The sequence below is a fragment of the Micromys minutus genome, assembly GCF_963924665.1.
Source record: "Micromys minutus genome assembly, chromosome: 31".
In the NCBI taxonomy this organism is placed as follows: domain Eukaryota; kingdom Metazoa; phylum Chordata; class Mammalia; order Rodentia; family Muridae; genus Micromys; species Micromys minutus.
In genome coordinates this window covers 16,600,210-16,613,263 of record NC_137966.1, presented here as the reverse complement: position 1 = coordinate 16,613,263, position 13,054 = coordinate 16,600,210, and the positions used below count along the sequence as shown (strand labels likewise).

Sequence of the window (13,054 nt, the reverse complement as noted above, 5' to 3'; positions counted from 1 at the left end):
CAGACGCCTTATCCATTAGGCCACGCGGCCCTACGGCGGCCAGGCTGTTAGCTCTCTCCATAAGGCTTCCTTAAGCGCCTATTGCGCATGCTTAAACTACAGGAAAGTCTTGTCCTTTGAGTTTATCTATTTAGTGACAGCTACATAGGAGCCTCCACCAGTTTGAATCGATACGAGCCCTCCTGGGCAGTCAGCCAGAGGAAGCCCTTCCGGATCCTAGAGGCTCGCCTTTAAGATCTCCTCCATTTGCGGACCTTCAATCTGGATCGGGGACAACCCGCGCACTTGCACTAACTCGTCACTGATGTATCCACAATGGCCTCTTCCCGTCTCCAGATCCGTGCTGACTGGCCTTTGCCTCAACTCCGTGGCCCCAGCGTCATGTGGATATTGAGAAGGACTCGCCGAGGCAAGAGTTATGGTTCCTGAGCTGATGCTTCCCAGGACTTCTTCCTCCCTAGGCCTCTCCCAGCATATTCAGGTCAGCATTGTTAGGTTCCGTAGCCCCAGACTTAAGGCACAGCCCCCGATCCAACCTCTGGTTCCCGGAGCACAGTCGTTCCCCTATCTCCTGCCAAGTACTCCCCACCCCCCTCCCCGTATTTCAGAAAGGGCATGCATTTCCCGGAGCACACCGATCGTGAACACAAATTTATTGGCGCTATCTGAGCTCCGACGCCCAAACTGCTGCATCGAAGACGGGGTTGTGAAGTGGGCATGTAGGGGAAATGATGAGCCGGCGCCTGAGCGAGCTGCGGATCTCCAGGCAGGCTTTGCGCAGTTCATCACTGTCTGGCCCCAGGACGTCCAGCTCACACACCCGCCTGTTGACCTGAGGAGCGACACTCAGCTAGACTCAGTCCATCACACCCACTGGCAGGTTCTTTGCAGAGAGGTTGATGCTTTCTCAAGTGGCCTCAAACTCTGGGATCCTGGCACTACCTCCCAGATACAGGGTTGTCCCACAATGACCGGCTCTTGGGCCTGTTGTTTCTGTAAGCCTAAAATTTCAAGTGCTACCCAATCATCTTTGAACCTCATACTAACCCAACATGATTGACATGAGTTTCTTGCTCTCAGCCAAAAAATCCTCCATCCAAAGGAAAAGGCTCCCCACCCCGTGTGTGTGTGTGTGTGTGTGTGTGTGTGTGTGATCAGCCAGACCAGCCTCGCCCACCATGACGTCAACAAAAGAGGGTCTCACTGTTAGCCTTAAAGCTGTACAAATGAACTGACCCTTTTCTGTAGGAACCCAGAGGCACTTCCCTTCCTGCACCCCCTGCTGGTTTCTTCTGCTTCCCAGGACATCCCCCACCTCGTGCCCTCCCCCCTCAGTGGCTTCTGGCTTTCTCCTTTCCTGGACGTTTTAGTATATGTAATAACTGCTGCTGAGTTTGTCTAACCAATGAGCCCTGTGTTTGAGCACCTCATGATGTTAGTTAGGGCAAGAGAGCCCTCCTAGTAATAAAGGTGTTGAGAGGTGGGAGGGAGGAGGAGAGGGAGAGAGCCTTTGCCTTCTCCTTTCCCTGGGTTAAGTGGGAGGTAATTCTTCCGCCAATCCAGCCCCTCTTTTTCTGTCTCCTGTCCCCATTATTCACACCTCAGTCAGCAGCTCAAGGAGATCTCTTCCAGGGTTGGCTCTGATGACCTCCACCAGTGTCTGGACAAAGTCCGAGCCCTTTTCGTCCCGATAGGCCACACAGCCTAGGGAGGGGATGGGGTCAGAGTCAGCCTTGGGCTGCTGTACTCTACATCCCAACCTGCAGTGGCCTATTGTGAGTGGAAGGAGTAAAGAGGGGAAGCAGAGAGCATTCTGGGTATCTGGCTTCAGACCAGCATAGGGTCAGGGACTTCTTGCATCAGGAAGAAGTTGCTGATATTTGTAGAGTGAATATTTGGGTAGAATCAATATACAACAAACATTTACTGTGGACTTGCTAGGTACCAAACAGTGGACAGGCACCCAAGGCAAGCAGGAGTGTCCTGTCCTAGAAAAAACCTTACATGGGGGAGCATTTGACAGGAGTTCACCATTGTAACTAGAAAGACTAACCTGTGGGAGCAAAGTGAGTGGAGCTGAACTCTTGCTGATAGCAAAGCCACTCCAGGTCTTAGGCAGGAAACTAGGCCCACAATAACCATGGGCTTCTTACCCTCGGCGGCTGCGTAGACAGTAAGGATGTCTGCTGGACCTGAGTTCCCTGGAGTGGAGATAAGGCTGCCTGCCAAAAGAGTCATCTCCCATTACCAGGATCCAAGGACTCTGCCTGCCCCAGTGTCTTGTTATCTCTGGTTCAAGCGCAGCACCAGACAGTGGAAAGAGCGCAGGACTGGAAAAACCACAAGCCTTACGGCCTTCGGGCTGTAGGAACTCAGAGAAGATAGTTCTTCTTGCTAACTCCAAACTGTCAGACTCAGGATCAGAAGCCTTTTACGTCCCTCATGGCTTAGGGAGACATTTCCTCCCTGAATCTTGGCAAAGCAAGAACAGAGATGGCAGCAAAACCCAAGCTGACAGGCCTAGAAATATGCTGGGAGTGGTTCCCACCACCAGTGTGCCAAGCCTGGGCTCTAGGAGAAAAGCAGACCCACCTGGGGTATCAGCATGAATCAGAAGAACATCTGCCTGGGTTGGAATGGCTGGGGGTACCCTTAGCCAACGCCGGTACCATGGGAGAGCTCTCAGCCCCACACCAGGGTCCCTATTCCCTGGAGAAGGATGGGGCAGATACTTTTACTCAGTGGAACCTCAGGATATCTCTGGGTGACCCAGACTTCATATAAACAGTGAGGTGGGCTTGCAGGACTGGCAACACTCACACAGGCTCGAGTTTGTGGGCTTGACTCCAGGGGAGGCTGGAGAGGGGTAGAGAAAGGCCAGCATGCAGGCTTCCTGGATGAGCTGGGTGGGAAATGTGGGAGGGAAAGGGGCTGGCAGAGGAAAGCCAGGGTAGAGAGGGTTGGCTGGAGGCAGGACCCCTTACCTCCGCGGCAGGCTTGGAGCAGGAAGATCTTGGGGTGGCCATGCAGTGCCTGGCAGCAGCTCATCTCCTGCATCAGCACTTCTGGCTGAACTTCTTCACCATCATCCCCCAGCAGCTGTCCCTGTGGCCCCCCATGGGCCATCAGGGCTACCAGGGCACAGCTCACAGGGTCTTTGTGAGTGTCCAGCTTTTTAAGAAACTGAGCCAGTTCCTCCCTGAAGGCCTGGAGTAGTGAGGTGAAGGTCTGAACTAGCCCCTGGCTGCCATTCATGGGGTTGGGGGGGGCACCTCTTCAGTCTCTGCCTTGGAGATCAGGCTTCCCAGGGCAAGAAAGTGACTGCCTCACGCGTATGGCAGGGAGTCAGAGGCTAGATGTACGAATGTGCTTCTTGCCTGTGATGTGGGGGGAACCCAGGAAGGGAGATTCCAGGGTCCTGGGGCAGGGGTACCCTTCTTTCTAAGCACCACCAGTTTTGGGTTTCCCCCAACCTGAGCTGAAGGGTTTGTCCTCAGGGTGACCTTGAAGCCCAAGGCCTGGCAAAGGTCCTTCAATGCTGCCACATCATGCTGGGCTCCTAGCCGGTCTTGAATCACAGCCAATAGGAGAGCAACCCTGGTCCCAGACAGGTCATACTGTGTGCTTGGTCCAGGGTCTGACTGTACAGGAGGTTAGGGACACTCAGAAGGCCCAGGGGACTTCCAGTTCCCTCCTCCCCCATTTGTTCCCCTCAGCCTCCACCCAACTGCAACTGCAGACACAGGGCTGGACTCCCTCTCTGCCCCTCACCTCTGGCCTCCAGGGTTCATCTCCCAAACACAGAGTCCCTCGAAAGGAGGTCCTAAAGAAGGGGCAGTAGGTGTTCCCAGCAGACTCTCCAGCTACTCTGCAAAAGAGCTAGGAGGGCAGGGCCCAAGGACACCTCAGAGAACTGCCCTGCTGGGGATGGGGGAGGATTACAACCCAAGCAGGGGGGTTGGGATCTTGGCTCCAGGGGAGACACAGGCAGAAAGTAGAGGCCAGGGTGGACTTAAGCAAGACCTGGGCTCACTCTGACCAGTCCTTACTCTAGGGATTAATACACACAGAGGCAGGACCTGGAGAGGGATAGGTCTGTGGAGGAGGGTTCCCAAGGTGCCCACAGCCCCCACTTCTAAGTCACTGAGACACCACTCAACTACCTGACAAGACATTCAGACCTCAGGACCAAACCGGAGCCTGTCTCAGCCACCAGGGCCTTTCAATAGGACAGGGCAGAGGTCATTGCCTGCGTGAGTGTCGAATGTCTCAGTGTAGACACCAGGAGCCAAGCCAGCAGGGAGAGCATGTGACACCAAGGGAACGCTCTGAACGAAGTCACGGGGTGGAAAGGACATTTGGAGTCTGGGTGGCCCCGTGAAGGCATGCCCTGCAGCCTGTGTCTGCATGTTTGCAGAACAGATGCACCTGAGTCTGAATTAGTTTAATCGGAACTGGTTCTAGGGACCCAGGGACACATAAGCCCCGCCTTCCTCCCCTGGGTCCTCCCACCTCTGTCAGTAGCTGCAGCAGTGACCAGTGAGGATGTTGCCTGCAGATTTTCCCCAGACGCAGAAGGAAAGCTCCAGGATCCCAGGCAGCTGGAGAAGAAGCACCCCACAGCTGTGTAGGCAAGACAGAAGCTCCCAGCTTTCCTGCCCCTCAGCCCCCCAAAACTGGGGTCACTGCCCATCCACTCACCCTTGAGGCCACTAGAGAGTAACAAGAAGATTTTGGGGCAACCCTGAAGGGCCCCACAGTGACTCAGCTCCTTGACCAGCAGCTGTGGCTGCCTTAGCTGTCCACTGGGGGCCACCAAGACCACAAGAACACATCCCACAGCAGCCCTCTGGACATCCAGCTGTTGACGGAACAAAATCAGTTCCTCAAGGAAGCTCTAGGAGAAAGAGTCAAACTCAGGTGAGGCCCCAGCTAAACATGAGTCTTTGGCTACGGGCTGAAGGTTACAGGGTGAAAGCTCACCTGGACTGGGACCTCTCTCTTCTTACAGGTTTCAAAGCCCAGAGCCTGAAATACACCATCCACGGCAGCAACTGCTGTGGCAGATACCCCAGGGCTGCAGAGTATCAAGGCTGCCCTTGAACCCTGCACACTGTATTTTCCCTGGGGAAGGAAAACCAGAGCTAGGCTGGGCTAGGTCCCAGCTGGGTGTGGGGAACAGTTTGGGCCAGGCAGAGCATCTCACTACCTTTCTTCCCAAGCTGTCCCAAGCATCCTCTAGCTGTGCAGCAGCCCGTAGGGTCCCAGACACCAGGAAGGCCATGAGAACCAGGTGGGGCTTCCTCCAGGCCCAGAGCTTACTTCCTGGCTCTGCTTCCCCGTACCTTGGAGCCTGATCCTTGCCCTCTTCTATGCCCGCTGCTGCCTATCAACAGCTTATGATCCCATCTGGACTCTGCCCTTCCTCAGAACCCAGGCTCTGCTCCTCCAGCCCAGTTCCCTTTTCTGGCTCTGCCTGACAACTTTGTGGCTGGCATTCACATGTCCCCACCTGAGCCCAAATTCTATTCTTAGCCCTTGGCCCATTCTCCTATCTGATCTTGTTACCTGAGTGTCTCCCTCAGGAGGGAGCTGCTAGCACCAAAAAGGGCCTTACACTGTCCCCAGGATCTTTTCACCCTGTTCTTCACGCAGCCGCACACAAGCCTGTGCATACAACAGTTCCTTCCCTCAAAAAACAGGGACAGTTAAGACCACAAGATAGATGTTCTAAACTGGGGGCTGGCCAAGAAAGAAACCTGGGGGGCAAAGGCTGGTATAAATGGATCAATTTGTAAGGGACAGGAACATCTTGTCTCTACCGACCCCCAGGTGAGGCCCTCTAGGGCTGCCCAAAAGAACCAAAAGGATCATCTTGAGTCAAAGGAATGACTGGTCCTGAGCAGGTGCTGCCAGCTCAGTGTAGGCCTCAGCTTGCACTGAAACAGGAGGAGACTCGTGGAGGGCTGGCTGGGAATAGCAGCTATCCTGACAGCGTCAAGCACACATTGGGCAGTTCTGTGTTCTGCATCCCTCTGGACATCCCTCTGGACTGACACGGTCAGTCAGTCAGTCCCCCTTCAGCCTCTTGCTCATTTCACCACTGAGAACGGAGGACCTAACAAAGACTCCAAGTCGTGTGTGGCTCGCCCCACTTCCAGACCATGACTATGTGGACTGACACAGGAGAGGGAGGGTCACGGGACTGCAGGCCCAGGATGTGGCTCTCCATGGTGACTTCACACACCATGAAGCATCAGTATGACCAAACCAAAAGGCTAAGAGATAATTTCCACACCCCTAGCTCAGAAAAGCCAGCAAAAGAACAACAGCCTAGAGGAAATTTCCATGTTTATTCAAACTCTTCTGAAGCCCACTGGGCTGAGCCCTTTTGGAGGGTCCATGGTCTGTCCCTGTTAATGCAAATCTGCACACAATGCAGATTAAAAACGTGGAAATACAGTGCTTGAGGAGTCAGCTACAAAGTGCTGACAGAGTACTAGTGTTAAGTACAACAAAAGCCACACATCTGGAGGACTGAGTGACCTCCAGTCAGCCTGCTGCCATAGCTACCACCTCCGTTAACCTCCAGACCTGCAGTGTAACTCGGGGCTCAGAGCAGGACAACTAGGCAGCTTCCTGGGGTCAGGGCGAGACAGCAGGGTCACAGGTTCTAAGTGTGGGTCTATGGGAGAACAGTGAGGGCCAAGAAGCTGCTGTTATGGAGCCCAGGACATAAATCCCATTAGTGTGGGCCATGGTCATTTTCAAGGCCAAAACCCAGAAGCCCCCCTGAGGATGGAGGCCAGTTCCCACTGGAAGGCACAAGTAGAAAGGACAGAGGCTTAACCAGGCTGATGGGTCCACGTAAGAAAGTAGGAAACAAAGAGCCTCTGCCCAAGCAAGGCTGGAGGGTTCTGGAGAGAAGCCCTAGGTCCTGCCTGAGCCCTAATACACTGGATCCTCAACTGGAAACTGAAGCTCCAGGAAACAAATGGACGAGAAATCCAGAGAAGGAAAGAGGGAGAGATGGTGGCAGGATCCTGGGAGCAGGCAGCCAGTTCAGGGGGGCCTTGTGTCCCTTTGACAGGCAGGCAGTGGTCACAGGTGAGTGGAGAACTCCCCAGGGGCAGGGAAAAAAATTCTGAGAGTCACATGAAGTGTCAGGGGGAGGGAGGTCCCACCATCGGCTCACCCCACGGGTTGGGCCATCTTGGCGTGCAGGCTCTGGTGTGCAATGAGGTGTGCACGCTGCTTGAAGCTCTTGTCACACTCACCACAGCCGAATGGCCGCTCGCCCGTGTGCACACGCCTGTGGTCTAGCAGATAGGAGCGCAGGGAGAAGCTTTTGCCACACTCGCTGCAGCTGAAGGGCTTCTCTCCTGTGTGGATGCGCTGGTGGTCAGCCAGGTAGGCGCTGCGGCTGAAGCTCTTGCCACATTCAGAACAGGAGAAGGGCTTCTCACCGGTGTGCACGCCCTGGTGGCGCACCAGGTCAGAAGAGCTGCGGAAGCTCTTATCACATTCAGGGCACTTGTGTGGCTTTTCACCCGTGTGTGTGCGCTGGTGCCTGGCTAAATCTGAACCCCAGCGGAAGCGCTTCCCACACTGCGTGCAGCTGTGGGGCTTCTCGGTCACTAAGTTCCGAAACTGGCGCCTGCGAGTGGGTGGCCGCCCCCGACGCGCTACCATCAGCTGGTCCAGGGCTGTCCTCGTTGGGTTCTCACTCTCCCAGACCTGGGTCTCAGCCTCCTCGGGATTCCAAGACATAGGCACTTCGGTCTGTCCCAACAATGCTGTCACTGCCTCCTCTGCAGGGGACTTTTGGCTTTTGGGTCCCAAACCTGCAAGGAGAGGGGGAAGCCTCTTTTTAGTCTCGATTCTTGTTCGGGAAGAGATTTGAAGAAATGTGACTTAGGGAAATCTCCCTGGTTTTGAGGTTCAGGCTGCTGTGGCTAGGTCTTCTCATCTACAAAGTGATTGGATGATAGGCAAGCTCCCCGGCCTCAGTGGGTAAAGTTACTTGCTGCCAAGCCTGATGACGAAGCCTGAGCCCACCCCAACCTACATGGTAGAACCAAGCCTAGAAAAGCATTCTTTGACCTCCACACGTGTCCTTCTCTACACTGTACACAAAAGAAAAATATTAAAACGCAATTTTATTTCAAAAGTACTTTTAATGGGATGATGACAGAAGCCCAGCAGTTTTGAGGGAGCCTCGAGGACAGCAGCTGAGCTGACCCCTCTGCAGAGGCACGTGCCATTATAAAGACCCTCGGCCTGTTCCCTGCCCTGTGGTCAGTACCCCACTTGCCACAGTTGCAGCCAACAGCACACTCCCAGTCCACTGAGCACAGTTGGCTTAACTTTGTAAACGGAAGGCATCAGACTGTGTAGTTACTGTGGCCCATCATTCCTTAAGTTCCATCTCTGCAGACAACACACCGTGGCCTCGGACAGGGAGGAACTCCAAGCACTCAGAGAGTACTGCCAGTTAAGTAAATGAGACCAGGGAATGCCGGGAAAGGGCATAACCTGCTGTGGCTTCAAAGAGTGGGGTACAACAAGGGCTCTTGTTTTTTAGCATTTCTGTGGCTGACATACTCCATCAATCCCACTGAACCCCAGATTTTTATCTGGGGGCAAGTATTCCCATGTGACTGAGAAAATGCCCGCACAAGCCCTCAGCATGGTGTTGGCACACGGAGAGCACTGGCTACCTGGTCACACGACTCAGAGACCCAGAAACTTGATCATAGGAAGCTGCGGAGGAGCGGAGGAAAGGCTAGTTGTAGAACCTGACCAGGGAAGGGTGGGGAAAGGCAGGGTTACAGCAGAATGGGAACCCAGCAGATCTGCTTACCAAGGGAAGTGTTTCGGGAGTTCTCTCTCTTGATGTCCCAGAAGAGGTCCCTCTGACTAGGGTCCAGGGAGCTCCATTCTTCTTGGGAAAAATAGAAAGGGATGTCTCCCAGTGCCACAGATTTTTGGAATGGGGAGATATGACCCAGCTGAGGTCTCCCAGGCAGCTGTGTGTGAGTGGGGACAGGAGGGGTAAATTATACAGTCAACAGCACCAAGCCTTCTAAGAGAATAGAGGGACTGCTAACTCACATCAGCTGCAGAAGCAAAGCCGACATCTAACATCTCTCCTGTCTGTCGCTCCTTAAGAATTGGTAACTGGGCTGAAGGAAAAGAACAGAGCTTCGTACAGGCCAAAGTCAAGGGCTGAGAGGGACGGCTTCATCTACACTTGCGGGTGCACACACATCAGATGCTTACACTTGTGTACCTGTGTGACTGAGCTCCCAGTGCCTACCACCCTCAGGGCAATTCTAAAGAAGGAATCTAGCCCTTGTGTAGCCACACTGCTGACTGAAGAGTCTTACTCACCATGGCTGTGCTGCTCTTGGGGTGCACATAGCTGCTTCTGCACCCCTGCCTTCTTGGGAGACACTGTGGCTTGGAGTCCCTGAACTGCTGCCTTAGGCTCCGCCTCTGAGAGCCCATCCTGTGCAGAAACCATAACATGCCCACTTGCACGGAAACCAGCCTGGAGGTTGGGGGTAACACAACTTATTCCTGGGAAGGAAATATGGGACAAATCCCTTAGGAGAGGAGGCTGGGGGTTGGGTAGGAATAGGGATCAAATGGAGGCCCAGAAAAGAGTGAGATACCAGGCAGTGTTTTGCACCCAAAGACCAAAGATCAAGAGGCAAGAATCAGTCCCTAAAAGGCCAAAATTATAAAATTATAGCCACTGAGCAAGGGAGGAATAAGGCATGGGTGGTCCTCCTGCCAAGGACAGAAGCCACACTCTAGTGCCATAAGTACATCTCTCCAGATCTCCCAGGGTCACGAACGCAGGACAGCAGGGTGCCCGAGACAGCTCTGCTTCCTTATACCCATCTAGAGCTCTGGTGCACACTTCTGTATCCCTGTAAATTAACTACTGCAAAGCATGAATAGTTCTGTGGAGCTAAAACCTTTCTGGACTCACTTGGGAGGCAGAGGGCAGGTGGAACTCTGTGAGTTCAAGACCAGCCTGGTCTACAGAGCAAGTTCCAGGACAGCCAGAGGTTACACAGAGAAACCCTGTCTCAAAAGAAACAAACATAGAACAACAACAAGATAACACTTCTGGACCGTAAGCACTTTAAATCCAATAAAGTCAAGAAGAACAGAGTATGTTTACTTAAGACTATGTAGGGAATTTTGTTCATGCCTCTCTGGACTAGATGTGTGTGTGTGTGTGTGTGTCCCCTGTCTCCCCCTCATCCCCCTCGGCCTCCTGTCCCCTGTGGAGACTCATCTCCACAAAAATGGCCTCTATTCTTCAGGCTGCAAGCAAATGAGGGACCCCTCCCTCACCTGTGGCCAGGCTTTCGATGACTGATTCTGTATTTCCTCCACCAAAGCGACAGCTTCCTCACCGCTGCCAAGGTGCTGTCTCTGCACCTGGGCTTGGATCTCCCCTGGCAGCACGGTGAGGAACTGCTCCAGCACCAGCAGTTCCAGGATCTGCTCCTTGCTGTGCAGCTCGGGCCGCAGCCAGCGGCAGCAAAGCTCCCACAGCTGGCTGAAGGCTTCATGTGGTCCACCCGCATTCCTATAGCAGAACTGTCGGAACCTCTGGCGGCAGGCTTCTGAATCCCTGCTGTTCACGGGCTGGGCAGGCTCCTGTTCCCAGGAGCAGTCTTCCACCTTCACAATCATAAGTCCTTCCTCCTCCCCAGGAGCAGGGTCTTGGAGCTCCTGGAGGGATGCCATGCCCCCGGCCTCAGGCTAGGGGCTGGTCAGTCTCAGCTTGAGGCTCCAGAGCTAAGCCTTTCAGTCTCCCAGAGAGAGTCTCTGTGATGACTGGGCTGGCATCAGGACACACCTGCCTATGGAAAGAGTAAAAGAACAGTATTTGAAGGAGATCAGAATACACTAATCTGGAGGACTCTGGTACCCACTCTGTGCCTCCGAAGGCTCTTTATGCTTTACAGCAATGGTGTGCTTTGTGTAACTGTATATTGGGAATACAGACCACGATCCTTTATCACCACATCTGACATCCCAAGCCTGGGTTTTTCATGGCTCAGTTGACAGCAAAGCCTAGTGTCACTCACTAGGAAGTAGAGCAGCATCTGTTACCATGAGTTTATTTCTACCTTCATGTACAGTAACTGCCCGAGCTTAACAGCGAAACTAAGCATGTCTATGCAGTCTGTAAAGACTCCTTGAGCTAGCTGCAGATGTAGCTCAGTTGTGAGAGTGCTTGCCTAGCACAAACGATCCCCACCAGTACCCAGAGCTGGGTAAGATGGGTCATATTTGTAATCCCAGCATTAAGATGTTCAAGGAAGGATTAGAAATCCGGAAGATCTATCTAGTGGGCTGCAGAGATAGCTCAGAGGTTAAAAGCATTCACTGCTCTTACAGAGGAACCACGTTTGGTTTGCAGCACCCACACGGTGGCTCACGACTATCTGTAACTCTAATTCTAGGGGGCCAACCCCCTCTTCTGACTGCCTTGGGTCTACAGATGGTGCACATACATCTATGCAGGTAAAACACTCACACACATAGACCAAAATAACTAATTCTAAAGAAAACATTTTAAATCACCCAGCTATTCTAGTTTTGTCTTTCCATGCAAGGTTTATCTTGTGTAGCACTGGCTGTCCTGGAACTGACTCATAGACCACACTGGCTCCAAACTCAGAAATGTTCTTGCCTCTGCCTCCCAAGTGCCAGGAGGCATGTGCCACCACTTCAGCTATTCTTAGATATACTTCAACTGTAAAATGCCACTGGGCACAGCAGTAATTGTGCATGTCTAATCCAAGAACTGTAGAAACCAAGGCAGGAGTACCCAAAGTTAGAAATCAGTCTGGGCTAGAGAGCAAAACTTTCTAAAAATAAAATTATAATTGCTGTGTTTAATTATGAATGTAGTCTTAAGTATGATATGCCCACACTGTTATTTTTCTCAAATTCAAAAACTTACAAATGTATAAGGCTGGAGAAGATGGCTCAGTGGTGAAGAGTATGTCTTTGTCTTGCAGAGGGCCCAGATTCAATTTCCAGCATCCACATGGAGCCCCACAACTATCTGTAATTCCAGTTCTAGGGTATCTGACAGCCTCTATTGGCCCTTCTTGAGTACTGCATACACGTGGTAGGTTCATTTACATACATGAAAGCAAACACTTAAAGACACAAAAATCTTTGTTTTTTTAAAAAAAAAAAAAAAGCTTACAAATTTCAGAAACACCTTACTCCAAGTAAGGGTGGTGTGAGAGGCTTCGTGGACACCAGCCAATATCATTTATTCATACTGTGTATGGCTTGTATTTGTATTTTATGTTGTTACTACTTCACATACTCTCATAAGTGTGATGTGAGTTTTTCTCTTTAATTTCAACAGTCTAACTAGCATGAACATCATAATTTAAAGAACGGGAGGGAAGTATTAACATATCAATGTTTCTTTCTGATTCACTGACAATCTGATATATGACGGTGTCGTATTTTTTCCTGTGCTTTTACTGAAAATTGTTGTTTTCAGAATCTACCAGCGCTTGAAGTGTGTTTTACATAAATGAGATCTTATCGGCAAACCATTTTGGATTTCGCGTTTTTTTCACCTAGCAACGCATCTTCGTAAGAGACCCTACAAGTTTCCGCAGCAAGGGGGTTCTCCAGTTTCTCAACCAACCCGAGTGATGCATACGGGCGGTTTCCAATTCTTCTCCACTACCACAAGCGCTTCATTTACGCTTCTCTTCACGAGCATTCCGCCTCAGCCTCCAGTGACCGAGGAGGTGTCCTCGGGGAGGGCCCGGACTCACCAGGGTCGCTCGGCAGGACGTGGGAAATGGGGACGGTCCCCAGCAGCCTGGCGAGGGTGGCGGGCTCAGCGGTGCTGCCGGGAGACCCGGAGAGCCCGGAGCCGCCGGGGGCCGGCGCTGTCCGAGAAGCGTCTCCTCTCCGGCCGGCGCCTCGAGCACCGAATCCGAAGGAGCGGGTCCCGCCCCCAGGACACACCGCCCAGAGCCGTGCAGAA

The 13,054-nt window shown here is 52.6% G+C and overlaps 2 protein-coding genes across 12 annotated transcripts; both read right to left on the bottom strand.

Moving 5' to 3' along the window:
* Positions 1-636: 636 nt before the first annotated feature.
* LOC308440427 (caspase-14-like) lies at positions 637-5,457 on the bottom strand. 6 transcript variants are annotated; one of them, XM_080942537.1, is made up of 12 exons: positions 5,210-5,457; positions 4,984-5,124; positions 4,702-4,897; positions 4,513-4,601; positions 3,772-3,879; positions 3,474-3,641; positions 2,985-3,207; positions 2,821-2,856; positions 2,593-2,709; positions 2,054-2,222; positions 1,601-1,704; positions 637-832 (listed from the first exon to the last, which is right to left on the bottom strand). In XM_080942537.1, the coding sequence occupies exons 1-11, from the start codon at positions 5,282-5,284 to the stop codon at positions 1,614-1,616; spliced, it is 1,413 nt and encodes a 470-aa protein (XP_080798663.1). In that variant the 5' UTR covers positions 5,285-5,457; the 3' UTR covers positions 637-832; positions 1,601-1,613. The 6 variants fall into 6 exon arrangements, 5 of the variants coding, with proteins under 5 accessions (XP_080798663.1, XP_080798661.1, XP_080798662.1 ...); XM_080942535.1 differs by having other exon boundaries at positions 2,154-2,222; XM_080942536.1 differs by lacking the exon at positions 2,821-2,856 and having other exon boundaries at positions 2,154-2,222.
* Positions 5,458-6,392: 935 nt separating this feature from the next.
* ZNF213 (zinc finger protein 213) lies at positions 6,393-13,054 on the bottom strand. 6 transcript variants are annotated; one of them, XM_080942124.1, is made up of 6 exons: positions 12,840-13,054; positions 10,372-10,886; positions 9,394-9,553; positions 9,115-9,185; positions 8,864-9,029; positions 6,393-7,844 (listed from the first exon to the last, which is right to left on the bottom strand). In XM_080942124.1, the coding sequence occupies exons 2-6, from the start codon at positions 10,768-10,770 to the stop codon at positions 7,192-7,194; spliced, it is 1,449 nt and encodes a 482-aa protein (XP_080798250.1). In that variant the 5' UTR covers positions 10,771-10,886; positions 12,840-13,054; the 3' UTR covers positions 6,393-7,191. The 6 variants fall into 6 exon arrangements, with proteins under 6 accessions (XP_080798250.1, XP_080798252.1, XP_080798251.1 ...); XM_080942126.1 differs by having other exon boundaries at positions 9,394-9,511; XM_080942125.1 differs by lacking the exon at positions 12,840-13,054 and adding an exon at positions 11,996-12,103.